Source organism: Rhea pennata, chromosome 1, assembly GCF_028389875.1.
Source record: "Rhea pennata isolate bPtePen1 chromosome 1, bPtePen1.pri, whole genome shotgun sequence".
Lineage (NCBI taxonomy): Eukaryota > Metazoa > Chordata > Aves > Rheiformes > Rheidae > Rhea > Rhea pennata.
This window is the reverse complement of record NC_084663.1, coordinates 145,659,340-145,685,613: the sequence shown is the minus strand read 5'-3', so window position 1 is coordinate 145,685,613 and position 26,274 is coordinate 145,659,340. Positions and strand designations below refer to the sequence as shown.

Below are 26,274 nucleotides of genomic sequence, written 5' to 3'. Positions count from 1 at the left end.
AAAAGTCAAAGCTAACAGTATCTGCCTGGAATTAAATGAGAGACAATGTCAAAGATTAAAGTGGAGCTGGTAACCAGCATGAAGTTCAACAGATACAGCTCAGGTCTTTGAACTAATTGTGACTTGCTTTCTCCAAAGTACTTTCTCCGAATGACTGCTTCTCCAAAACACTATCTCCCTGAATGTATGCTTCAGTAACCTTGAAATGCTTTCTTCTCATCCTTATCCACTCTTTCTTGATACTTACTCAAGGATCTGCTAAACTAAATGAACGAAAACAACTTTGGCAGCATTTGAATACAGTTGAGTTTAATGAAAGACTTCTTGCAAGGGGAGGAGAGAAAAGATCAACTTGAAGTCTACTTGTAATAAGTTCTTCAGCAACCAGAGGCACTTTCTGCTCATTTTCTGTCTAAAGCAAATTAATACTGGTTTTGAAACAATCAGATTGTAGCAATTCCCTTCAGAAACATGTATTTGTTTCTGCTGTAAGAACTGATTATTTTTCAGACTTTGCATTGCCCTGTAAAATGACCCCTTCACTTCTTCAGAGCTCTGCTAACTGATGGAAACAGCAGGTACAAACCTGTAACCAAGCTAGAAAATAGCAGCAATTGTTACTGCCATTCAGGAAGAATGGAGGGCACCTCTACACAAGTCCTGAGGAGGTCCTGCTGCATATGAGATCTAATTACCCGGTCTAGCAGCATAACACTGACCACTGTAATTACTTACTTTTTCCTATGCCCCTGCTACTTGGGTTGGCAAAGTTATTGTTTAGATGTAAGAGGCTTTCCCAAAGCTAAAAAAAAAAAAAAAAAAAAAAAAAAAACAGTCTTTCATTTTCTTTCTCATTCTTGGTCTCTCTGTTTCCCTCTCATATTTAGGGCCTATGTGGCACTTTACATATAGAAAGTGTTATATAAATATTACTTCAGTCTGTAATGCATTGTTCCCTGAAGTATGGAGTATAGCCAAAGCTAGAGAGGTGACTGTGGAGATAGTGAAGTCAGGCTTCTGAACTACTCTCCAAAGCCTCAGCTTTCATTTTATTGAGAAGCAGCCCTGCAGATACAGAAAAGACTGATCAGTGGAATGTAAGAGCAGGTGCCTGAATTTGCAGGAAGCCTAAAATGAGCTCTCTTCAAGTATTAACTTTTCTTCTGAATGACTGAACAGGCAGGTGTCAGTGATATTTCAACTGCAAACAGGTAACCGTATCTCTGTTAAAAACACTTTTTTAAATGATCGGAAGTACAAGAAATTTGTACCTCATAATTTTGGGTAGAGCAGGTGAAGATTAATGAAAATATGCAGGTCATATATAAAGCCACACTGTTCAAACTTATAAAACAGCAGCAGTGTGTTGGAGGAGGGCTAGATCTGATGTTAGTGTCATTTTTACTAAAGAATGGCTCAGCTTTCAAACCTGCAGAAATTTTTTTAACACTATAAATGTAACTAAAGATTTGCAGAGTAGGTTGGTCTTTTTACCTTAGACTTGCAGAAAGAAGAACCTGAGATTCAGGAGAGGAGAGAGCAATTTGGTCAAAAAGCCTATGGAAAATCCACCTCAAACTCGGGATTAGGACAAGAAATTCTTGCTTGCAACCCAAAGTATTAAACTATGCTGACTCGAGGACAGAACTGTAGAAACGCTCTAAACACATGCCCTTCCCTTAGCGAATCCATTTCGACAGCCTCGAAATAATCACTCTGAGAAGCAAAAATAAATTCCCCCACACTACATACATAATCACGGCGGCTCCAGACGCTCCCGAATAAATGCCTACACTTGCGTATGCCACAGCTGAGCCCCCAGCAAGCCGATTTCTCCCCTCCCGGAGGACTGACGCGCGGAAGAGGCGCAGCGGCGGCTGCTGCCAGCCCCGGCGGCCGAGCCCGACCCGCGCCCCGCGGCGGCGCCCCGCTGTCCCGCCCGCCGGCAGGTGCTTCTCGCTCGGCGGCGCCGGGGAGCCGGGGCTGTCCGCGCCCTTCGCCTGGCTGAGGGGCGGCCGCCGCCGGCAGAAAGGAACAGGAGGAAAAAAGAATAAAAGGAGGGGGGGGAGAAAAAAAGGGGGGAAAAAGAAATGGGAAGGAAAGGAAGGCGCGTCTCCCAGGAAATAAAGTTTGCAGCCGCGCAGGGCTGCGCTTAGCATGCAGCTCAGCTCTGCCTCCTCTCGCAAAAGGAGGCGGAAAGCAGTGCGGAGGGAGGCCCGGGCGGCGCAGCGGGCGCCCCCGCCGTGCCCCGCCGCGCCCCGCCGCGCCGGCAGCCCCGCGCCGCCGCCGCCGCCCGCCCGGGGGAAGAGGGGTGGCCGCCGCCGCCCGCCGCCGCCGCCGCTCACCATGTTGACTTCGGACACCATGTCGATGCTGGCGATGTCGATGTTCATGCCCACGCACACGGGCGGACCTGCAGCGGGTGGCAGCGGCAGTAGAAAGAAGAGACCGTTACCCGCTGGCGACCGTTACCCGTTGGCGACCGTTACCCGCTGGCGACCGTTACCCAGCGGTGCGGGGGAAACCGCAGCGGCGAAGGCAGCAGCCCCCCTCCTCCTCCTCCCTCCCGCGGCCCCGACCCGCACACGCAGGCAGGGGGCCCGGCCCGGCCGGGGCAACTCACCTCCGAAATCCGGGCGGAGGCGGATGTCGTAGCCCTTCAGCAATTTATCCACAGTTTCTTTCACGAAGGACATGTTGCCGGGATCGTTCACACTGTGGGGGCGAGAGAAACGGGCAGGGCTGGGGCAGCGCGGCGGGGAAGCAGGAAGCGACGGAGGGCGCCGGGGCGGCCAGGGCAGAGCCGAGCCCCTGAGCGCGGCTCCGCGGCCAGGCGCAGCCCTGCCGCCGCCGCCGCCGCCGGGGCACTTTGGCTCCTACCTCTGGGCGCAGCAGACCACAGCCACCAGGACGGGAGCGGAGAAGATCCCGAAGATCCTGCCTCCCCCAAAGCCCCACATCCCTCCGCTCCGGGCTCCCTCCCCGCAGCAGCAGCAGCCGCCCGCCGCCGCGATCCGGCTGCCCCGGCTGCTGCTGAGGAAGAGGCGGAGGCGACAGTCCCCGGTTCCCCCCCCTCCCCTCCCCACCAGCCCCCCCCTCCCCAAAATCCCCCACTCCCCCACCCCACCCCAGCACCGCGGCCACGGGCCCCGGCAGCCGCCCGCGCACCGCCCCGCAGCCCCGCGCCGCCGAGCCCCGGAGGAAGCCGCCCTCCGCCGGAGCCCGGCCGCCCGCCCGCCCCGCCGCCTTCCCGCCAGCCGGGCAGGGAGCGGAGGCAGGCAGGGAGGCGGGCGAGGGCGCCGCCGTCCCTCCCGGCGGCCGGGCGAGTGGCAGGGGCGGGCGGCGCGGGGGCCGCGGGCTGCCGGCGCTCGGCGGCGGTTCCCCGGGCGCCGCCTCGGGGGCAACCGGTGGCTCCTGGCAGCCCCCGCCGGCTGCCCATGGCCACCCCGGGCAGCAGGGCCCCGGGGCAGGCCGGCCGCCCCCCGGGGCCGCCCCTGCGTCTCCCCCCGGGGCCGAGCCGGGGGGCCGCAGCCCCCCTCGCCCTCAGCACGTCCCCACGGCGCGGGGGCGCGCGGTGGGCGGCAGGGCGTCCGCCACCACTGCCCTCAGCGAGGCCCGGCCGGGCCCCGGCGGCACGGGCCCCTGGGGGCCAGCGTTTCTGCCCCGGGGCCTGCCGAAAGCAAGACTCTCCGCTGGCCCCAAAGCGTGCGCGGCCCCCCGCGCCGCTCCGAGCAGTGGCGAAGGGGGACGGAGCGGGCGTCGAGCACGGACACTGCGAGAAGCGCGGATTCCCGCTTGCGTTACCTGTGAGTTTTCGGGTAGTCCTAACTTTGCATAAAATACGCGTTGGGCAGGAGACAGCGCAGTTGGTGTTATTATTAACCTCCTTCCAGGTTAATTAGTCCTTTCCGCGGGACTGATTGGCATGGAAACAGAAGCGTGCTGACTTGGTTACATTGCCTCTGGTTCCTGAGCCAGCTCTTCCTCAGTGCTGGTTCAGGGACCTCTTCACCGAGCTCTTACGGCAATGTAAACATGCCCTCAAACGGTTTCTAATTTTGGTTATATTGCAAGAGCTTGTCACTGGCCCATGCCAGAATGCAGACTTTCACTAACCAAGGGGGAAAAAACAAGGTCCCTATTTTGCATTTCTTCTCTTACCACCTATTTTGCCTTCTACATATCCCCTTCCTGTAGGAATACTGCAAGGAAAAGGGCAGCCACTTCAGGAAGGCTTTGGTTTTGTATCAGGGTGAGAAAGCATGGATGGCCTTGTGCATCTCCTCAACAAATCTTTGAAAAGACAAGACTTGCATAATCCACCCTGAGATTGTTGCCATTGCAGTTAATAATGAAACTCCAACGAAAGCAGAAACAGGGCCAGTTTTCAATACAATGTGAAAAATCCGTAGGTCATGAGGAAAATCATGGAGATACTCAGTGTCACCAAATTTTGTGATTTCATTATAAGTCTTGTAATATTTTGTTTGTTTAATAGTGCCATAATTACTATGATTATGAAGTAGGTGAAAATCTTAGCTTTCATTTAAAAACTAATAAGGCACAAGATGAGAGCTTGAGAACTGTGTCATCAAGCATAAATGACTCAAGGGCTCAAAATGAAAAGAGAAATAATAAGAAAAAGTATATATAAGTGATCTGAGGGATATAGCTCCTGATTTTTTTTGAATACTATGCATGGGCAGTATTGAACATTAATTATTTAAAATACTTCATTCTTCTCCCTCTAATTGTTGAAAGAAAGTGTTAATATTAAAGAATATAATTCTTAGGAAGAATTAAATGTATAAAAACACATTTAAACACTATTATTTTTTCTTAAATAGGTGGTCTATTTTATAACTAATAAAATATTTTGGAGAACACTACTTCTGATTAAAATGCTATTCTAGTATTTTCGAAACACATCTGAGGTACAAATGAATCAACAGTGCTGAGGAGTCTATCATATTTTATCACTTCATTTTAAGTATTTGCTTGCGCTTTCAGAGAAACCATTTCCATTTATCTGTGGGTAGCTTAAAGATAATCCAAGTTGGAGCTGATGGGATAAGGAAGCAGTTAGAGGGTTATGGAGCATTTGTTCTTTGGGACTTTGAATTCAATTAGGCTTAGTAGTAACTGAAAGACATTAAGGAATGAAAAATGTTCATTGAATTTCATGAAAGGTAAAAATCATCTTGATATCTCAGTGATGCGGCATTTACAGTGAAAATGGTGCTTTGGGTTTTGTTCACAGAAAAGACTTTGAATACAGCTTCTGTGGCACAAGTCGTGAGCTAAGATTCAGAAATTTGCTGCACAGTGCAGAGAATTTAAGGAAATGACAGAAGCAAAGACACTGAATAGGGAGCTGCGTACTGTGGCCCTATGTTGTGGCCAGTAGGAAGAAACAGGTCACAGAAACTGAATCACTGTCCTATCCCCAAATGCACCAACCTTCATCTTCTCTTAGAACTAGGCCCCTAAAAATTTCCTTTCAAAAAGCAGACAGGTTATTTCAAAACATGTCAGGAAGGAGTCTGGACTTTTTATTTACTAAAACAGAGCACTCAGTTACAACATGAAGGTTCTAGATCCAAGAAAATCCAAGGATATATCTCCTGAAATCAATCCAGATTATAAATCTAACGTTTTCATCTCTGTTGTTTTCTACTTTTCAGGGACTAGTTAAATATAGGTGTGTGTGAGAAAAAAAAAAAAAAAAAAAAAAAAAAAAGAGTTAACATGGCTCTGTGGCCCAGCAGTGGGGCTCTAGTTTTATGAAGTACTGTTAGTTCATAGATAATCAGGTAATTCGGGAATTAATTACTGGATAAAATAAATAAACTTTTGGTGGCCTAAGCAAAGAAACTTAATTCTCTGCTTCCCTAAAGTGCCTTAATCATTAGTCATTCTCACTCTTGCTTTTTTTTAAATATAGTCTTTCTGTCCCAGTTAAAATTATCCTGTAAAAGGTGTGACTTTTAATGTCATAGTTCAGAGATTAAAATGCATTATAGTACATAAGTATGTATTATAGTATATAGTATACAAAGTATGTTAAGTATTTCAGTGAGTGTTCCAGCCTCTGGGTCACTAGACAATTAAGATCTATGTTCCCAGTCAAATTTTGGTCAAGCAGGTAAAGGCAGAAAGAGAGAGATTCTTTTCTTCCTTAGAATTGCAGATATTGATAAAGACCACTACAGAAATGGTAAGTCAAATCTGGGAAGGCAAGCATTACGTGTGAAGGAAGCAAAAGGACTATCCCGTGGTTGATGCATCTCCATGTGGGAGAATACACCTGCCAAGCTTAATGTTAAAATAGATTCACTGTGTACATCTGCCTTAACAAATAGTGATGCTAATCTGCAAAGCTGAACAGCTGTTGCTGAGGACGTAACATCCACACCGTACACATTCTGGCATTTTCACTTGGGGCAAGTTCTAATCTGGTCCCACAAACTGAATGCTCATTAGTGGCTAAACCATATTCAGTGAGTTGTTGGAGCACCTTTTTCACCTTAGTTTCATGTGAAAGCAATCCAGTTCAGATGCTCCGAGATGGCCCCATGTTGTGAACCAAAGCACAGTAAGCGAGAATGATCAAATGATTCACTTCGCAAGCACAGTTCTGATCTGCACTAAAATGCTATGTAGATGACCCAGTCATCTCATTTCAGAAGATGGAGCTGGAATCAAACATGCTTTGCCGTTTTTAAAGGATAGAAATTGTTGAAAATAGTGGGAGTGGAATGAGGAACCACTTAACATTTTGGAGCAAATTCCAGTTATTTTCATCATTGTCTGTATTAGTGGAGAAACAGAGGAGGAGGCAATGATGGGAAGGCCAACAAAAGAAGGGAGGTCTGCTTACAACTGAAACATTTGCGGTATTACTGCTATCAGTCCCCAGACTGTAGGAGAAAGTGGCTTGAGAATCGGGGAAGAAGTATTTGATCACACTATGCAATATATCACTAAGCTCTTACACTGTAAAGTGGTATTGAGGGCTTACCTGACAGAATGAACGTAACCCAAATTACACACTGAGGTCAGAACCACTTATCAGAACATTTTCGTTTTGATTTTCCTCTCTGCCTTGTCTGTCATTTAGCTGATTTTGACAAAGATCCAGTCTTACCCCGAAGCAAACTGCAATCACAGAGGGTTCAGAGATACAAAACAGAGATAGACAGAAACTAAAAAATTGTAGGAAGAATTGCTGCTAAAGCTGAAGTGGTGTCTTCAGAGGAACATAGGACATTAATCTTGCTAGACTGAGACTCACGCTGCTGCTTACCTATTCTGCCTTGCAGCAATTCTACTAGCCTGCTGGTTTAACCTGCTGAGAAGGTGTAATTAATAAAACTGTGTGGAAAAAAAAGGCTACATGAAAATTCTCAAGTCTCTTTTTCCAAACCCGACTTCTTTTTTTGCTTTATTTTATTAAATCAAAAGTTCAGGTCCATTTTTGCCAGAACACTTTTCAACAGCAACTTAATATTTTTTTGCAGAAAGCTCAACCTTCTTACTTTCCTTTCTGCAGTATCTCAGTAGAAGCAGAGCTTTAGAGTGACAGCAGGATGCTAGGGAATAGATATGTGGTATCAGGGCTTAGGGAATACTCTCTGCTTTCATGGTTTTATATGCTGCATTCTGCCCCTTCAAATAATAAGCAGTAATTGTTGGACATAATATGTTAGGAAAACAATATTATATTTATCTATTATGTATACTTATCAGAAACTGTATGCTATATTTGCTGATGCTGAGTAATATTTTAGTTTATGCTTGTCCCCATTTCTATCAGACAGACTGAAAACAAACAGTGTTGCATGAATCCATTTGCTTTGGTTGCATAATTTGCTGATTTTCATTTAATTATACTGAAATATTTATGTTGTTATGTCAAAAGTTCTGAAGTAGGAGAGCTCTTAATATTTTAGTGGGCCACATAAAGAGTATGGTATTAATCAATATGAGTAATGGGGACAAAATCTGTCTGTAATGAGAAACTTGACCCAAAATGTTTTGAACTATTGTTTAATTTTCATCTGCTTTTTTTTTCTTATTCAAGAAATTCAAGAAAGGAGCATTTGCATTATCTGAATGAATTTAGAACAGTGTTCCTGCAATATTCTATTTCTTATGAAGCAAAAAGCTCTGGATTATGCGCATAATGAGTCAGACACATCAAAATAAAAATCCATTGACACTCTGGTAGAGGAAGAAATAATCACAGCTCTTTATAACTCACATATTTTCATCATAAAGATTAATGATTTTGCATTGAAATAACATAAATACATTAGCGAAGCCTGTGGTGCTATGGAAGTACTATTCTTTAACTCTCTCTCGTGATGAAAACGCTGTCTGCGTTTAGAAAAACAAACAAGTGATTTATGATTTTTTACTGTAACAGCATTTGAGAAAGAGTTATTTTATATAGGACTTTCCTATTAAGAGTTGCTAGTTGAGAGTTTTCATCTAACTCCATTTGCTAAGAGCACTATTATCTTCAACAAACAGTAACAATTTTATTTCAGGTTAAATAAAAATAGACGGATATAGCACACTTCCTTATCTTTTTATATTTATTCATTAATTTTATGAATATCATTCATAATTATTGTTTGTGGGATTTTTACAACAGCCAGCATTCCAAGTTGAAACCAAAGCCATATTGTTCACGATATTATATGAGTAAAGAAGACCATGTAAGTTATTTAAATTGCCTATGTTTAGTATTATGTAGATTTAAAGGATGAGTAAGTCAGAATTCTGACTGATGTGTGTGTATAAGGACTGGCTAAAACACTAACAAGTGTTAGTTCCTGACATCTGCATCCAAATGTCCCTCTGAATATTAACACTGAAAAAATTGAAAGACAAAGAATAAACACTGAAAAAAAAGCATTTATATATGCAAACCTGCTACATAAAACAGGACAAGCAATAAGAAGGAAATGAAGTGAAATACTTTGGCATCAATGCTGATTTGCTGAGATTAGGAATAATTCTGAAAGTGGTAATACAGAATAGCAAGGGAAAAAGCTATGAGCAGAATAAAGTGAAAGTCTGATGTATGTCTTGCTCTTGCCCTTTAGGTCGTTTTTTACTTACTTTGAGGGTAGCTTTAGCAGACAATAACACACAAAGAATGAGGGAATAGGAAATGCTTCACACTGTGGTATATAGAGGCAGTATCCACAGTCGTGTACTGCCAAGATATGCCACTGCACTTGTGGAAATGCTGCTTGGTCTTATTAAATGCATCCCCCCTTCCCAAGGCTGTGCCAGCCAGCTCTTTTCTCTCATTCTCAAAATACTGACATCAGAAAGAGCTCATAATCAAGGGCTCAGGATCGTGGGCCATAGTCCATCTGTAGAATGACATGTAACCTAAGCTGCCTGTGCAAGAGAATCTCTTTGTCATATTCACTATATATAAAGGGAAATCATTGTTAGGTAGATACAGAATTTTGAGTAAAATGGTCTAAATATTTTTCTAAATATTTTGCTTTAATTTACTTATTATTCTGGAGCTCAGGACAAATTGTCAATATTTTAAAATATTTGTTGACAGTAATTTTTAGTATTTCTAAAGAGTTAAAATTACATTTGAAGACAATAATCACATTTTAAAAGTACTTTTTGTTACTCACCTTGTGTCATAAATTGCATACAATTTTTTGTTTTCTTCAACTGCGTTCCTAAAAAGAGAGAGAGAGAGAATATGATTTACATTCACTGTATTCATTGCCAAAACAGAATATAGTTGAGGGCCTAGAAGGTTTTCAGACCATCATTGTAGGATCTGGAGATGGAGAAAAAAATCTATAAATTGACTTATTCAACTTTTGACATGGTAAGATTGTAATAATCTTTTGGAAATTGTCTGTGGTGGGTTTTAATTGTAAATCCATGATTCTATTGACAAGAAATGAAGAAGGAAAAAATGGTAACTTCTTTTGTGAAAAGCACAATAAAAATAATATGCTTTCTTTTTAATGCTATGTTAATAATTTCCAGGAATAGTTTACGATTGATCCAGATGAACATTTTCCAATTCATTTACTTCATTAATTTTTGTAAGATAACCTAAAAAAAAAAAAAAAAAAAAAAAAAGGCCAAAGTCGAATGAATCATTGTGTTCAATCTAAAATGAAACACTATCTCTGAGGTTTAATGTATGGTTAAACACTGAGGTATAGTCAAAAGGAATATTGAAAATTTGCACTTTAAATCTGTATTTTTGAGCTTTTTCAACTGAAATATATATGACTTTGCAGAATACATTTTGTATTTTTTAAGTAGAAAAAGGAAAATTTTGTCTGAAAATTTTTGTTCGACTGTTTCATGTGATGTGGCAACAAAGGGCTATCTTACCACTGGTTTAATGGGGAGTAAAAGGAGATGTTGTCTGAAGTGTGTTGGCTTTGCTGGAATCAGCAATAAAACATAAGTTTTAGCTAAGTAGTTTCTGAGAAGGCACAATGAATGTAAGGGGCACTCCATAATAAGTATTGATTTGTATCTTACAATCTGATTTATGCCTCTATGCATTACTCTACCTGCCTGCTTAGAAAAGTTAAAGAGAAGCAACTAAAAGCATGGGGTAAATGATCCTGAGTTTGAATGCATTAAGCTCCACTTATATGGAGAAGGAGCGAGCCTGGTTTTGGTCCTTGTTTCTGGCATGGTTATGTATTTTACATTAAATATGCACTGGATAAAATATGTTAACAGCTTAGTATTGTGAATGCCTGACTTCTCCTGTGCACTTGGTGGAAACATGAGGGGCCTCTCTCATGTCTGTGGATCCTGTTGTAAAGGCCAGACACCTAAAACAAAACTAGTAGGGTGGGTAGGGCTCAGGTTAGATGCCACTATGTAGTCCATTTAAGATGCCCTGAGTTACTTGAGATACCTGCTTAGAGCTGTCAGATATGACACAGGACCCATGGGAGACCCACTGTCTTCTGGAAAGGTAACTGAAGCCCAGGTGGGATGTGGAGCATGCCAGTGACACTAGTTACCTTTGTATGGCAACTGCCTGGAGCCTTTTTGGTCAAATTCCTCCCTGAAAAAAGGAGTCTAGCTTTTTGTACCCAGGTCCCCTTAACTAAGCTGACTAGGTCTCTGTCTATGTAATGGAAGCACCCAATTTTCATCTACATCTCATCTACATCTACTCTTCACATAAATCCCACCTCAATCTTCATAATATCTTAAGTTCTTTTCATAGCTCTAGACATCAGCTATATTGATTTACTGATTTAAAGTCTACATACTGATTTAAGGATCACAATATTTTATGCTTAAGACCACATCTGAGCATATGTGTTTTGTAGTTTGATTGATATTCTCAAGTACAATTCTGTCTAGAGTCCTCCCCTACTTTGTTGTCCAGCCCACCATGACTCAGTAAAGGCTTTGGGTAATTTCTCAAACTCAGCAAAGGAGAGGAAAGGAGAGGAGAGGAAGAATAGAAAAGGGATAAGTTGAACCTCAGCACTGACCCAAATATGTCCCGACTGTGGTCTCATAGCTCATATTTGTAGAGTCACCTAGTAAATATTGGGAAGAGAAGATGGGAAGCCTTTCCTAAAGAGTCCAAGGCCGTTTTCTGCAAGGTATCAGAGTAAACACTCTACAGTTGCAAAGCTGGAATATAGAGAGTGAGGGAGCATGCCCAGCTTATGTTTTCTCCTAGTACTACACTTCTAAATGTAGCCAAAGGAATGACACACGAGAGAGATGCAGCTCACACTGTCTCCATGAAAATTGGCATGGGATTGATAGCAAATTCACTATGAGTGTAAGAGGACACCGATTCTAAATTAACATGTTATTATAAATGAAAAAATGTATTTGTTTTCAATCCCTTTAGTTAAGTATATCTGCACCCATAACAGCACAAGAGACTCGGCCATACTAACAGTTTTTCCTAATATATTAATTAAATTTTTCAAAAGAGTGCAAAGCATTTTGTATGGCCACATTAGCTATTAGCATCCATCAGCAAAAATGGAATTGGCAGGCTAGAATTAGCTTAGCTTCTTTTTAGAAGAAAAATGATAACAGCAAAGGGAGATCAGGAAAACAGTTAGGCAAATGAAACAGGAAAGAATAAATATAATATTTTAAATGTTAATGTTCCACAGTGGACTTCTATTCAGACTGTTAATGCTCTCTTTTTTTCCTTCTCTTACAAAAATGTGGACACTTCTTGATGTTGAAATTCTCATATTCAGTAGAATGGTAAGGTCCTTTAGTCTCTGCATTGAAAAATGCTTTCTTGTGAATGATAAGTAAATTGAGTTCATCTTTTACAGAAGTAAACTTCATCTTTTACAGAAGTAAAAGAAGAAACTGCTGATGTTTGCCTAACACCAATAGAAGACAAGCTTCTGAAAGTATTACAAAAGTAATTCCCCCGTCACTAAAGCACCACATTAAATGTACTTATATTAAAAGCACTTTGTTGTGTGTGAATATCATTATGTAATTGATTATTCTCATTAAGATGTCTTGCATCCTTATCACAACTTTAATAAAAGAACAAAACTGCTTTGAATATTATACATGAACTTGCCTAGAGCCACTATTAAGCAAAGAGGTTTTGTGTGCAGCCAGGCAATCATTGATGGTAAATCAAATGGAGGGTATATGGTTTTGGTATGGCTTCTGGTGGTGGTTTTGTTGCTAGAAAGAGCTAATATTTTGCATTTAGCATTATTGAAGTAACAAAAATAGTAACTCCTTTTTACCCCTTTCTTCCCCTGGCTCCACTGAAGTCACACTCAATATAATACAAGAAAAGCTAGCATAAGCAACCTGCACGGAATGTTAGGACTTTCCTGAATTGCAAAATAACAAATTTCTATTCTTTTCTAAAACCAGCCCAATTTCTGGATGATGCCATAATAGACTTTTAAAACACCTCTGACTGAGATTCATTGGTACTGATGTAAGCATAAAAATTAGATGTGTATGTCTGAGCCAGTTACCATAGACTATTTTAATAAGAGAGAAAGGAGCAATTACAAAGACCGAAAAAAGACTAAATTAGGGTAGATGAATCACCCCTTAGAAGTGTCTAATAGCTATGAATGAAGCCTACATCTAGGTAGATATTTACCTTTCAGATGTCTAAAACAGCATGAGATAAATCCTGTTCAGGGTGACTTCATGGGAAGGAAGGCTAGATTTGTTTCAGTACATTGAGCACGTTGTCCTCCATAAGCTTATCAGACCAAGATCTCTCATATGTGTTTTAAGTAGGTTGGAGCTCCAGGAGGAATGGAGCTCCACTCTGCTAATGGAAGGTGGCTAGCAAGCAGGAAATCTGTTATGGTAGCATTATTCTCATGCTAGAATTGCTAGTGGCTTTTAACTAAATACAAGTTAAAACTTAAGCGTAGCTTAACGTAAATTAATTTAAACATAGCTATGCATAGCCAAATTAAACATGGATAAACATAGATAAATTTTAAACATCACTATGTGCCACACATTTAAATCTTACAGGATCATGTAAGAGAAATTAAGTTAAATATCATATTCACTTGAAAATAATCATTAGGAGAGTGAAATATAGTATCCCCTTCTTGAGTAAAGCCAGGACACAAAGCAATGCTAGTGAATCATAGGATGCTTAGCAAATGCTCTCAATGTTATGTATCTAACAAAATGACTCAGCATAAAAATACAGATACAGGGACTAATATTTATAGCTCAAAAGATAATGCTAACAACACAGAAGTGAGCTATTTCAACTTCAGATTCTGAAAATGTCTGAATATGGAACGCCACTATTGAGAAAAATGCTTTCTTTTTGTACTCTGGAAGGGAATCTGCACACCTTGCACAAGCCCTATACAAATAGGCAAAAAACAAAAGTGACATTAAACCCCCCCCCCAGAGGCTTGGAGAATGCATGCCTCATTATAACTGAGCCTTTTTTCATCTTGAAGTGAAGAAAATTCCTCTGTTGATTGACCCAGCATATACAATAGAGTCCAAATTAAGCGTGGATTACATGGCTTTGGCGCAATAACTATTGATTGTAACAGTCCGATGCAAACCTTCAATATAAAACTTCCCCCCGGGCCTAGATGCTTCTGGGCTTTTACCTCAAGACCATTCAACCCACCTTGCAACCCTTCCGGTAGGAAACCTCAGAAGCAGTGAGGAGCCCGCATCAGTGAGTCAACAAAACTCACTTGCCCTCTTCCAAGGAGGTTCAACCAGTGCTAACAGGGCTGGGTATTCCAGGGCATTATTGTCGCCCAGTGTGACGAGCACTAATGAATTATTTTTGGTACCTACAAGCCTATCAAGAAAAGTAAGAAAGTACAGATTGAAATGCCAAATGCAAAAATGGGAAAGTGTGTTTAAAACTCCCAGGATATTATAGACACAGCTATTGAATTATTATTGCAGGTCTGCTGAAACCTCAGTAAGTAGCAGACGATGAAGTTTTCTGCTATAAATACAAGATTCACTTAGCTACCTCTTATTTTTTAAAGTAAAAATTAAGTGATGTGAACCAAGTTTTCCTAAATAATGCCAAAAATGTTTATGTATGAGAAGCTTACACTATGTGGCTCTAGCTGAAATAAATGTTTCAGTGAACATGATGATTTTAAACATGATTTATTCAAATGTTATGTTAAGTAAGCATTGAATATGCTTTTATGTAATGCTCATGCCCAAGTTACATGTAATTGTGATGACATTATAACATCCTTGATCTTTCATAACATCTCTGGAAATTCATTTTTCCCAGCATCAGGCTCCACAGATAATATGGAATTGACAATGTCATATAGTATAAACAGTTACCAGAACAGTATTTTTCGCGTCCAAGTCTGGGAGAGCCAGCCTGATTTGACTCCTTTTGACATCAGCCAGAATTGGAAAGTTTAGCATTGCTCAGAAACATGCCAATAAATTAGCAAGTCTACAAGCCCTTTCATTTGCATTTAAGAGCAAGGTAGGCAGGATATAAACATGAAATGAAAATATGTCAAGATCTAGACTTCTACTTACTTATTCTTTAAATCTAGTTCAAATCCAATAGGTTCTATGTCATTAATTTGGTCACAGAATTTCTTTATTGCACTTTATTTTAATGCCTTCTCTCTCTAAATAGAAAAGTAATAGGCATAGGGGAAGCTAGCAAAGTACACACAACAGTGGCGTGAATTTGCCATTATTCTTACAGTGAAGGTCTGAGAGTTACTGGGACTAGCTCAGTGAAAGGCTCAGTTCCATGCTCAGCAGAGAGCAAAGAGGAATGATCACGTGAGGAATGATCAGGGCAGTAATAGACCAAACCAGCATTGTACAGTATTGTATAAATCTGTGGTTTATTCATATCATATAAACTTTGTGCCATTCTCTTCCTCCCCCAAAATGATGAGAACTAGCAAATGGATGAAAAACTACACAAAGCTATAAAAAAGAAGCAACACAGATGTTTAGAAGTATGAAACAGCATTCTTAGGAGAAAAGAGGCAATTCTTGACTGTGACTCTTAAGCCAGGAAAGCAAATGAGGGAAGGGAGATATGATAAATGTATATGAAGTCGCAAACTGCATAAATGATTATTTGTTATTGCTCATACTATAAAAAACAAAGAATGAATCAGATGATCATACAGTGGATTTAAAGCAAGCAAAACGCAATCTTTTTTTCACACAATGCATAATTAAATTGTGAAACTCATTGCCAGAGGAAGCCGTAGAGGCCCAAGTTATAAATGGGCTCAAAAATCCATTAGACAAATGCATGAAAGGGAGGTCCATCAATGGCTATTAAACACAGCATTTTGAATGCACCCTCTGGCTGAGGAAGTCCATAAACCTCAAATTGCTTGAAACATAAAAGGTTATACCTGGGGAAGAATTACTTTTTATCTGTCCTCTTTCTTATGCTCCTCCTGAACTATGTGCTACTGTCCATTGCCAGAGGCAGGACAGCAGGCTACATGCTCTTCAGCTGGAGTCAGTGCACAATTCCTATGTTTGATGTGATCAGAAATATGTGTCTTCATTTTACTGTGAACCAGCACTAAAATAATTATCAGACCTCTAACTGTCCTGTGGTTTTCATTACTTTGCTCCACAAATGAACCACTGATTTTTCTTCTCCTTTTTTAAGCCAGTGGTACTTCACTGGCTTTCCAGTGAACTTCCAGAAGTTCATTGAGTTGCATATTTTAATTGTTGTTCTTACATCCACTTAAGCACTTATATACATACTAGGATGATCGAAAGTTTGACAGTGTTCTTCTAGCTCTCCTGAGTTATTAAAGTGCTGTTGTAAAAGCACTTACTAAAGTGCTGTTGTAAAATGCATGCATTTGTTTAAGAAAGAAATCTTTCAGATGCAGTTAGTGCTCATAAAATAATGTAGAGAAAAAAAAACTCTGTACTTTCATGACCAGAAAATGTGAGCAACAATTGTGTCCATATTATAAAAGACCTACTAAAAGATATACTTTGTGCTACAAGGCTTCTGCACTCTTTCTGTAAATTGAAGACTTTGATGGCAGAAGAGTTTCTACCCTGGAAGGAACTTAACTCTCTCAGCTCCTTGGACTTCTTTTTATTCTTTTACCTACTTTTTCATCTTCAATAGGAAGATTAGTAGTCAAAATAAAAAATGATTTCATGAAGAATAGTTGATTCCCGTTCTAAAATGGCCATGACAGAAAAGGCCAGGTTCACACACAGAGATCTAGGTTTTCCATGCAAAGTTAATGGGAGGCAGAAGTTGAGTTCTCATCCTTGCATCCTAGCAGGTATTTTATGTTCTTCGCTGACCTGTATTACAAAATGCAGAGGTTAGCTTGACCCAGTGCTGTGACAGTTTTGAATGAAAGTAGGTGTTGCTAACATGCTGTGTGCTCAGCTCAGTGCTGTTGTATAATAGCCAGGCCAGTGAGCACATCTATTTGACAGGGCCCATTAGGTATCCCACATGTGCTTTTACTGGCAAAAACTAAGGTGCCCTTCATCTCCAAAGAGGCTGGGATCCCTGAATTTTGTAGACCAGTCACAGCAAACAACAACAAAAAAGTTTTCCCTTGTTTTGTTTTAAAGTATAATTTTCTGAAGAAACAGGGAAAAGGCTTTTCCATTAAGTACTTGAATAATTCAGTCATTTAAAAAAAATGTCAGGGGGAAGAATATTTTTTTGACCCATTCAAAACCTTATTGTGAATGTACATATTACGTTATACACAAATAGTTATTTTTAGTACCTACAAGCCTATCACAAACACACACATACGCGCACAGACACACACATGCGCGGATTACCTACTTGTACAGACAAAACCTCTCTCCAAATTGTGCATAGAAAAACAATTCTAAAGTGGGGAAAATGTGTTTGATCAAATGGAATAATCTGTTGCATATATACATGATAATACTTTCTCTTAAGTTGCTACCTGTTTTGTACATACAGATCAAAATAATTATTCTAAGTGATCTTTAGCTCTCTTTGTTGTTTAGATAGGAAGTCTTTATGCATACAAAGCCCGTCAGCCCACAGCGTGTCAGGGAGCTTGAATTTAAGAGCCCAGACCTAACATTTACATTCCTAGCTTATGTTTCAGAGCTGGTTGCAGCTGTTGAGAATATCTCCTTTGGGACTTTTAAGTGCATTATATCATAGCCTTAAGCTGTACTTTGGTTTATCCACAACTCTTCTTTAAACATCAGAAGTTTTGATTCAAAAAATCTCTAGCTGAGAAACAAGCTGGTAGCGGGGGATATGCATCTCTTCATTCTCCCTAATTCTCATCAAGTGTGACGGTGAAAGAACTGTAAAGTGCAGTTAAATAGTTGTGGCAGTCTTGAAAAATTGGAAATGTTCTATGAAATGGAAAAAATTGAGATGTTCTATGCCTTAAAAATGAAACAGAAGAACTAACGCTATTTTATTTTACTGGTTCTAAGACCTGAATATGTACATTATTTGGTAAAAAACATTTAAACTATCCTGAATACAAAAGGACATCCTGCCATCTGTTGTAGAAATCTTATATACTAATTTAGAGCGTTTAATAAGGCATAATGAAATTCTTGCTGCTGAAACTTTTATTTAAAATGCAGAATGAACTTTCAGTGACACTGGAATATTCTAAGCTCTCATTTTGGTTTTACTTAGAAGAAAAGATAGATTTTTTCAATGAAATTGTTTAGATATATTTATTCAAGCAATGTTTCAAAATTCCCCCCTATTTTAAAAAGTATTGAAGTACTCTAGTCTGAAAAAAGACTGCTGAAATCTAGAACACATTTTTCAACCCCTCAATTCATCAAGTGTTTTATGAATAGTTCTAGATAAACCTGAAGTACTTTTTATTGCCAGTAAACCAAAATAAAAAGATCATCTATTCATACACCTTCATTCATTCATATTCATTCTGTGTTCACTCATCCACTAGAATCTCTAAATCACCTGGCTCATCAGCATCTTTAGAGACTGCACTATGCTTACAAACTGACTAAAAGGATTTAATATAGTTTGTGCCACTATCTATATTTGGCATTTTTCTTTCAAAACTCTTGGATATTGTACATACATATATTAGCCAAACGCAAAATATACACTGAGGTGTCTAAAACCTCAGATATAGTAGATATTAATCTGCCTTCAAGAATCCCATTTAAGGAATATGGGGCGAGCACCATGGAATTAAATCATTTATCAATGTCATGCTGTGAGTCTTGGTTATAAGGTTTCCTTGGCATATAAGAAGGAGGATATTAGCCTCCTAATAGCCAATACTTTGTTCTAACCTCTAGGAAGCACAAGTGACATTTTCCTCTCTTGAAAGCAGTTCTATATTCAACAGTGCTTTAGATAAAATAAATCAATTAAATGTCCATTTTGTAGTACTTCAGACATTTAATACCCTTCATTTTGGCATATATAACACTTATTTATAGATTTATTATGTATGATTAAATACAAATTCACTTTTAACTCTAAACTGCAGATTTCTGGAATTTAGGCACTGTGGAGAAGGGAACTTCCCACTGAAAGCTGGATGCCATGGGAATAGTTTTGATCCTTTGGCAAATGGGTTATTAACTCTTCTATTAGCTTGTCAGGGTTTATCAGGTCCTGGAAAGGTCTCTCAGCCATCTCATACCTTTACTGTTGTTAGACATAAGGCAGCCGCTCTACTCTTCCTTTCTTTTGGTGGCTCTGTAAATTCTAGCCCTCTTCTTACTCACTTTCCATGAGTTTCTACAGGAATCCACTACACAGGATATTTTTGTCTGATCCAGTATTCCCCTTCTTACAAGCTTACATGCTGTACAACTGTACAGAGATTTGGCATTTTACTAGGTGTCTTTCTTTGTATATTTAGTAGCAGTTGTAAATCTTAATAGAAACTTTTAGTAGAAATGTCAATAATGAAAATAAGCTGCAGTTCTCTGAACCTTAGGTCCAATATTCTTTTTGCTTTAAAATCAGTGCCATACTGTGCTTTATAAATGATCTTGCTTTTCAGACAATGCATACAATCTAGTAACTTTCAGAAAGTTTAAAACCTTGTTCTTCAAAACAGTAGCAAATTGAACAAAACACATAGTCCATCAACCTTTATTCCTTCCTTAATACAATCCCTTCACCCTTAAATGAAGTTGCTACAAGGCCACTGTAACTGATCCAAGACCAAAAGAGGAACCGATGGAGCTAACAGCTCCTATGTTCCAATGTAGTATGTTCTGGTATCTTTTCCAGTTTCTCTCCTGGACAGATTAATCTAGCTCTTGTAACATAAATTATTCATTTATTTACTTATTTGAATTTCTTTCTAATCTGTTTTCATTGACTCCTATGCAAATAAGAGTTAGAACAGTAATTAAAAATCAATAGTCCTTAGAAGAAGATAACTTTGTTACGAGTAACAATGTGTTACTCTCTATTTTCCACTAAATTAAGGAGATTATATCTTAGATGTGGAACCGTAGGCCAGATTGTGCCTCACACAAACGTGCCTGCTCTGGAGGTTATGGCAAGCTGCACAGCCCGTTGGGAACCTCATGGTGCAAAGTGGACATGTGCCAGATGCTACACCTTTCCAGGGCCTATGGCATGTGCTCCTCTGTATGTTTGGCCAGGGTGGAGGACGTTAAGACTGCATTTGCCCATCTCGGAGGACGATTAGTAGACCAGGAATGGGAAAGCAATGCAGAGTCAGGGATCAGCGAAACACTAACAAGCGAAATGCTCTCTTGGAAGAGAGTGGGAGTACGCAAACACACAAGTGCATGTGCCCGCAAACATGCATTCACACACAATCACCACGTGTATTGTAGTAACCTCCTTGTCCCAAGGACCAGCTAGCATGAAGTGATACACTTGCTTATGGAGTATCGTTTGTGGATACTTATAGATAAAAAACATTCTCGAGACTCTCTTTTGCTTTATGTGGTGATAAAACCCTAAGAGTGGTTAGGCTGTTATCCACATGAAGGTGAATAATACTGTTTTTAAATTTGATGCGACTTAATTTGTTGATGGTCAAATTGCACCCTAGATAAGACTGAGAAGTGCTGATGGGGGCTGATTACTTTGCCCTGGGGCTCAGAAAGCTATGTGAGTTTGAGTGCAGCCATTTCTGTTTATTTTTTTGCAAAGATAGGAGATATTCTGAATGACTGAGACCCTTTAAATGACATAAAGCATTGTTCAGGTTTCCATGCTGTCACTAGAGCCTGGCCTTCCAAGCACCCTCGACTCTCAGTGGATCTCTACATAAACACTTAAACAACACATCATACAGCATCAGATCCTTTTCCTTAAAATGTAAACCTTTGTGCAACCATAGCTATGCTAACTAAAAAAGCCACAGCTACTCTTAGCTGCCACATTATTCTTATTATGAGCTTCCTTGCAGTGTTGGCTCACAATTCTACATTACAACTGTGCACATGCAAAGTATTCTCCCTCCATTCAGTTTTTTCTCTGGTTTCGCCATGACCTTTTAAAAGTACATTCTGTGATATAAAAGATGACAGTGATCTCTCCTTCTCCTTAATCTCTTTCCTTGACACCAATGAAGACATCAGTGTTTCAGATTGTTTTTGATTACAAGCGTCAGGGTGCTATTCCAGGAAGAATATGAGTTTTACATTAGCTCCAAGTACAGCCAGGTTACAATCATTCTCATGTGTTCCAGCACTGAATTCTTTATATTTGGTGTGGCTCTGCTGAAATTTTGAGTGTTATGATTGGGTTCAGCTCCTGCTTTTCAATAGTAGCATTATTTTACTTCTTCATGGTTGATCATGGCAGGAGGCTTTGGCCAGCGAGCATCATCAGCGGTTAAAGGAAATGGACTTTTTCAACTGGCCTCTCTTTCACTGGAGACCCTACATGAAAATACATTCAGGTGATCCACATCCTACTTACTTCCCTATGTTTTCTACAGTCTAGGCATCGCCGAAGATACCAGTAGGAAACACTGAGCAAAATACATTAAAAGAAATGCAGGCTATCAGATTTTGTCAGGCAACAATGCAAAGGGTAATGCATTTCTGGCAAACTTTTACTGAGCAGCAAGGTTGCCTTGTTCAGAACAAGCTAAAGATTTCTTTGCTGAAATCTCTTTTTACAGTCATTCTTTCCATTTGAAAACTATTTTAAAAACGTGTTTAACACAAGACAGCAGATGTTTAATTCATAAGTGATTAGAAGTAACAACCATCCATGACAGTAACTTTGTGCCTATTGTTTGTATCCAGCTCATAGCCAGAAGCACCATTTTTAAGTGAAAGGTAAAATCTTGAAGGACAGAGTGTTGCAAACATTTTTCTAGTGAGTGAATCACAGTAATAACTTTGCATATAGGTTCAGTTGCACTGAATTCATATGCTCAGAATTAATCATGTGCACAGTTCGTAAGATCAGGGCCCGTAAAAAGACATTTATGGGAATAATTTGCTCCCGAATACATGCTCAGGAAGATTCTCAATGTAAGTAGAAAGAAGAAATGCTTTTTAAATATGCTTTTAAAATATTCTTTGAGGTCATGTTTCACTCCATTTTATGCAGTACATTCTTATTATCTTAAATAGGTCTCAGTTATTACAAATAAGATTATGAAATATATGTGTAGAAATGTGTATGGATAAATTACAATAGAACATGCTTCTTTGTTATGCACATTGAAAGTATTATGCCACAAGTATTATGCAGCAGCTGATTCCCTTTTATGTCAAGATAACTTCAAATATCACAATTTTAATTTAATATATCATAATTGTAAATCTAGCATCACCTAATGGAGTGGAGAAAAGGCCAACAAATATTTACAAGTTCTGTCTTAGCAGAGCTTAGATAAATGTTCCTTACATATAGGAAAGTAAGTGTGACTCCAATTATACTTGAATGAGCCCCATCGGGGGACTGCTGCACTGACACGTTGTATATACAAATATGAAATCGAGAATGACGATACAGATATCTGAACAAAGAGACTGCAAAGGAACGTTTGGTGACTTGTTTTGTGCACTGCACATCCTTTTCACAGATGTGATAGTAATGATCTAATAAGCAGTTAAATTGGAGGGTAAACATGCTCAGATTACTGTAGTAAAGTTTGCTTGAACCTTTAACCCTGTGTATAGAGTTCTTCATTGTTTTCCTTGCTATTTCCGATAACTCAGGCTCCTTAAGTCTTTTTTGACCACTGCAATGATTTACTAATTTAACCGTGAAATAAAGTGTATTTTTGTAACAAAAATTAATTTGTCCAAAGAGGAGACCTTAGGGGGGATTTTATTTGTATATGAAGACAGAACTACTCTGTGAAGAAAGCAAATAGGTCACCTACCCTGCAGCTGATTAGAGAACCCAGAAAAGTGCAACGTGAGGACAGGAACATGATAGTGTCATCAGAACAGACATAAAAAATGAGGACACATTTGTTTTTTCTGGTTTTAAGACAGAAATAATTACACATGAAGAATGGACATGTGCACTGTCAAAATGCTGTTTTAATGAGTCAAACTCTTGTGGCAGGATGCAAGTTACAGAAGTAATCACATGCCTACACAGGAGAAAATTGCCTTGAAAGAACATTATGATGGTTGCCAAAATCAAGTGCTTTAAAGCTGGAGAACACTAGAATCCAAATGGACTATGAAATCTTAATTGTACTTTCCTGTACATCAGTATTATGACTTTTTTTCACTTGTCCTTTTTTTCCCCAAAGAACCTTTATTATTCATTGTACAGGATGGATAGTACCTATTGAAAAAGCAGCTGCTTAGAATAGTAATCTTCACTAGTCAGTTAGTAGTGCCTTATTTACCACATATCCAAAGCCTGCAGTAAATGCAGAATTAACCATTTTTTCACGGTCTTTTCTAGGCTGCTCATCACTGTAGTATCTGCATGCCTCAAGAACATAGATGAACTTATCACTGCTGAAAAATAGGAGACCATTATTATTATTCCCATTTTACAGCTGAAGAGACAAGGACTTGCCTGGAGCCACATGGTGAATTAATGGCAGAGCAAGGATTAAAATTCATGGCTTGCAACCCTGTGCACATTACCACAGACCACAGTGCCTTGCTGTCGGAGGTGCTGAGTCTCCACAGCTCCTACTGACTTCATCTGCTGTTGTAAGTGCTTAGCTTTGCCTTATAAGCCTTGGGCAGTCCAAGCTGGTCATCCATAAAATAAGACACGCAGTTAATAGTCAGCTGCTAGAATATTGAGTTTATCATCACATTAACAGACTAATACTTGAGTCTAGTGTTTACAGAAAGGGCTTAAACGTGGTTCCCTCACGTCTTGGTGAACATCTTAGCTACTGGGTTGCTGGCTGTTCTGGAGTAGGTAATTTACCTTTCCAGAATGTAGATGCTGGAACTCAAAAAATTGTGATAAAAGCATCATAATTTGATTTTATCAAAATAATACTTTATGAAGAAACACACCTAGAGTGGGAAACTTACTGACAGGCTTGAGATGTCTTTCTTCTCTTTCATTTTCACCTGAAATCTGCTCCCTCCTACTGTCTTAATGATAGCTAGGAGTCTATCCCAGTGCTGTCCACAGCAAAAGCATCTTACTCACAGTAGATAGTTGTTAGGTTTTTTTAATAAACCAGAATAACACCAATGGACCTAGTTGCAACTCATCCAGTAGTCATTATATTTTATTTAATATATTTTTCTCTTTGAAGCTATTCTTTTGATCCTCTTCTTTGCACCTGAAATGCTATGTTCATTGACCATGCCCACTCTTTGGGTACTACCACATACACATGCAGATGCTAGAATTAACATGTGCAAAAGCTCTCTGGATCTGCAGTTGATACTGCTGAGGCAAGCAGGTAAAGTTGCTTGCACACAATCAACCAGCAGACTGTGATCCATTTAAATATATAGCCCCAAACATGAAACTAATATTCCAGTTTTCATTAGCTGAAGATGAAAGGCGTGGGAGACATGGCAATAAATCCAACTCATCTTACTTCTGTAAGCAGTCCTGTTTGTCCAAAATTTACGCCCAATGGAGTTGTTGTGAACTTTACACCAGGACTGGACAGTGTGACTGAATCTTAACCTTCTGGGATATATTTTGGGGTCTGGATCCTTGGTTGTCCAGCCTGGGGGACCTGGACAGTATGCTACACCTTCCTGCCGGCACACATGCTTGTTTGCTTCCTTCAGAAACTATGGCACAGGAGTCAAGGGAAACACTCAGCACTCAGGACTGCCCTTGGATCTGCTACATCATGGGAGAAAGTCTTAAATATATAGCTTTGAGGAGGGTGTTCTCTCTCCCAGTAAAGCATTCCCTGGCTGTGGCTGGCATGGAGGTTGGTATTCCAGCCTCTACTCAGTACTTGACCCAGTAAACCCTAAAGCATTTCTATACAAGTTGCACAGCTCACCAGGAGAAACCAAGCAAAACCCATCCGAAGTTCCCTTTGTCCTTGGAGATGATGGCTGCCCATCACAGCTCTAAATCGGACAGCAAAGGGTTAATCTGGGTTTCTCACAGCCAAGGGGAATGTCATAAGCACTGGGTTGTATGTGAAATCCTGACAGCTATTCTTAACTCTGTTTGCAACTATATCTTCCTCATCTACTCCAAACTACTGCAGATTTCATTTTAGAAATATCAGAACAAAATGCTCAGTGTCTCCAGTGTTTTACTCTATTCCTTTTTCTTTGGCTGAAACAAATTACCAAATTTTAGCCCACCCTGCACTTCCTTCATGAGCAAGCTACCTGCATTTTTCATTGGATAAATTATTTGCCAAAAGAAAAAAATGTCCCTACTTAATTTTTGTGCCAAATCTCATTCTTCAGATTTAAACAAACTCTCATTGACTGAATCATAATTACTGGGTCACACTTGAGGTGTAATCTCAGTTGATGTATGGGCTTAGTTCCACTGCCCTTCACTTACACCAATTTATACTACAAGCAGATCTGGCTTGTTGACTGTGATATGCATAACATACATACATTATTAGTTGTATATTTACATATTCCACTGTTCTGGAATGGACAAAACGTTTTCATACAAAGCTATAGGACTGGCATCTCCTGCACTGATGTGGTATATTACAATCTTTGCTATAGTTCAGTCCTTAACATTTGTCACCTTGTAGTATTATGTATAGGTCACCATTAACCCCCACCATTTTCAGGCTATTTCTTTCTGTTTTGTTTTCTTTCTTTTTTTTTTCCTCTTAAGCAGTTCTTTCCAATTTCTGCAAATGTTAATTCTAGATGGAATAGTTTAAAAACTCATTTTTTCCTGAAATTTTATTAATTACAGCATTTGAATCTATATAGCAGAAGTCAGCCTTAACGGGATTTGGAACTGCAGAGAACATTTATTCCCAGCTAACACTTGCCAATGAATTCAGCCTGAAAAGCCATATTTTGCAAATCCTAAAATAAATGTAAGTAAGTTGCGTCTACAGCTTTCAAAATGGTATGCATTAATGTATTTTTTGTTGCAGCAGTTAATTACTACAGTGAATCATTAGAGGGTGACTTGAAAGCATTTGCAGAATTTTACAAATGTAGAAACTAGTATTTCTGGATATCTTTGATAGCTACCTGTGTTGATAAGAAACAGAAATAATGAATTCTGTCAATATGCCAAGACACATAAACAACATAGAGAAATCCAGTAAATATAGAAACTATGGCAGCCAAAATAGACCTCAGAGTTCATCAAAACTGCTTAAAACA

The 26,274-nt window shown here is 39.8% G+C and overlaps 1 protein-coding gene across 2 annotated transcripts in view; it reads right to left on the bottom strand.

The window, feature by feature from the left end:
- The window catches only part of GABRB3 (gamma-aminobutyric acid type A receptor subunit beta3), a 190,223-nt gene that overhangs the window by 109,347 nt on the left and 54,602 nt on the right, over nucleotides 1-26,274 (bottom strand). The window contains exons 2-4 of one of the 2 annotated variants that reach the window (XM_062574978.1): nucleotides 9,672-9,719; nucleotides 2,624-2,715; nucleotides 2,346-2,413 (exon numbers count right to left, since the gene is read on the bottom strand). In XM_062574978.1, the coding sequence (XP_062430962.1) occupies nucleotides 2,346-2,413; nucleotides 2,624-2,715; nucleotides 9,672-9,719 (208 nt within the window). Of the gene's footprint in view, nucleotides 1-2,345; nucleotides 2,414-2,623; nucleotides 2,716-2,880; nucleotides 2,961-9,671; nucleotides 9,720-26,274 lie in introns of those variants that run through there. The other variant, XM_062574985.1, reaches the window with a different exon arrangement.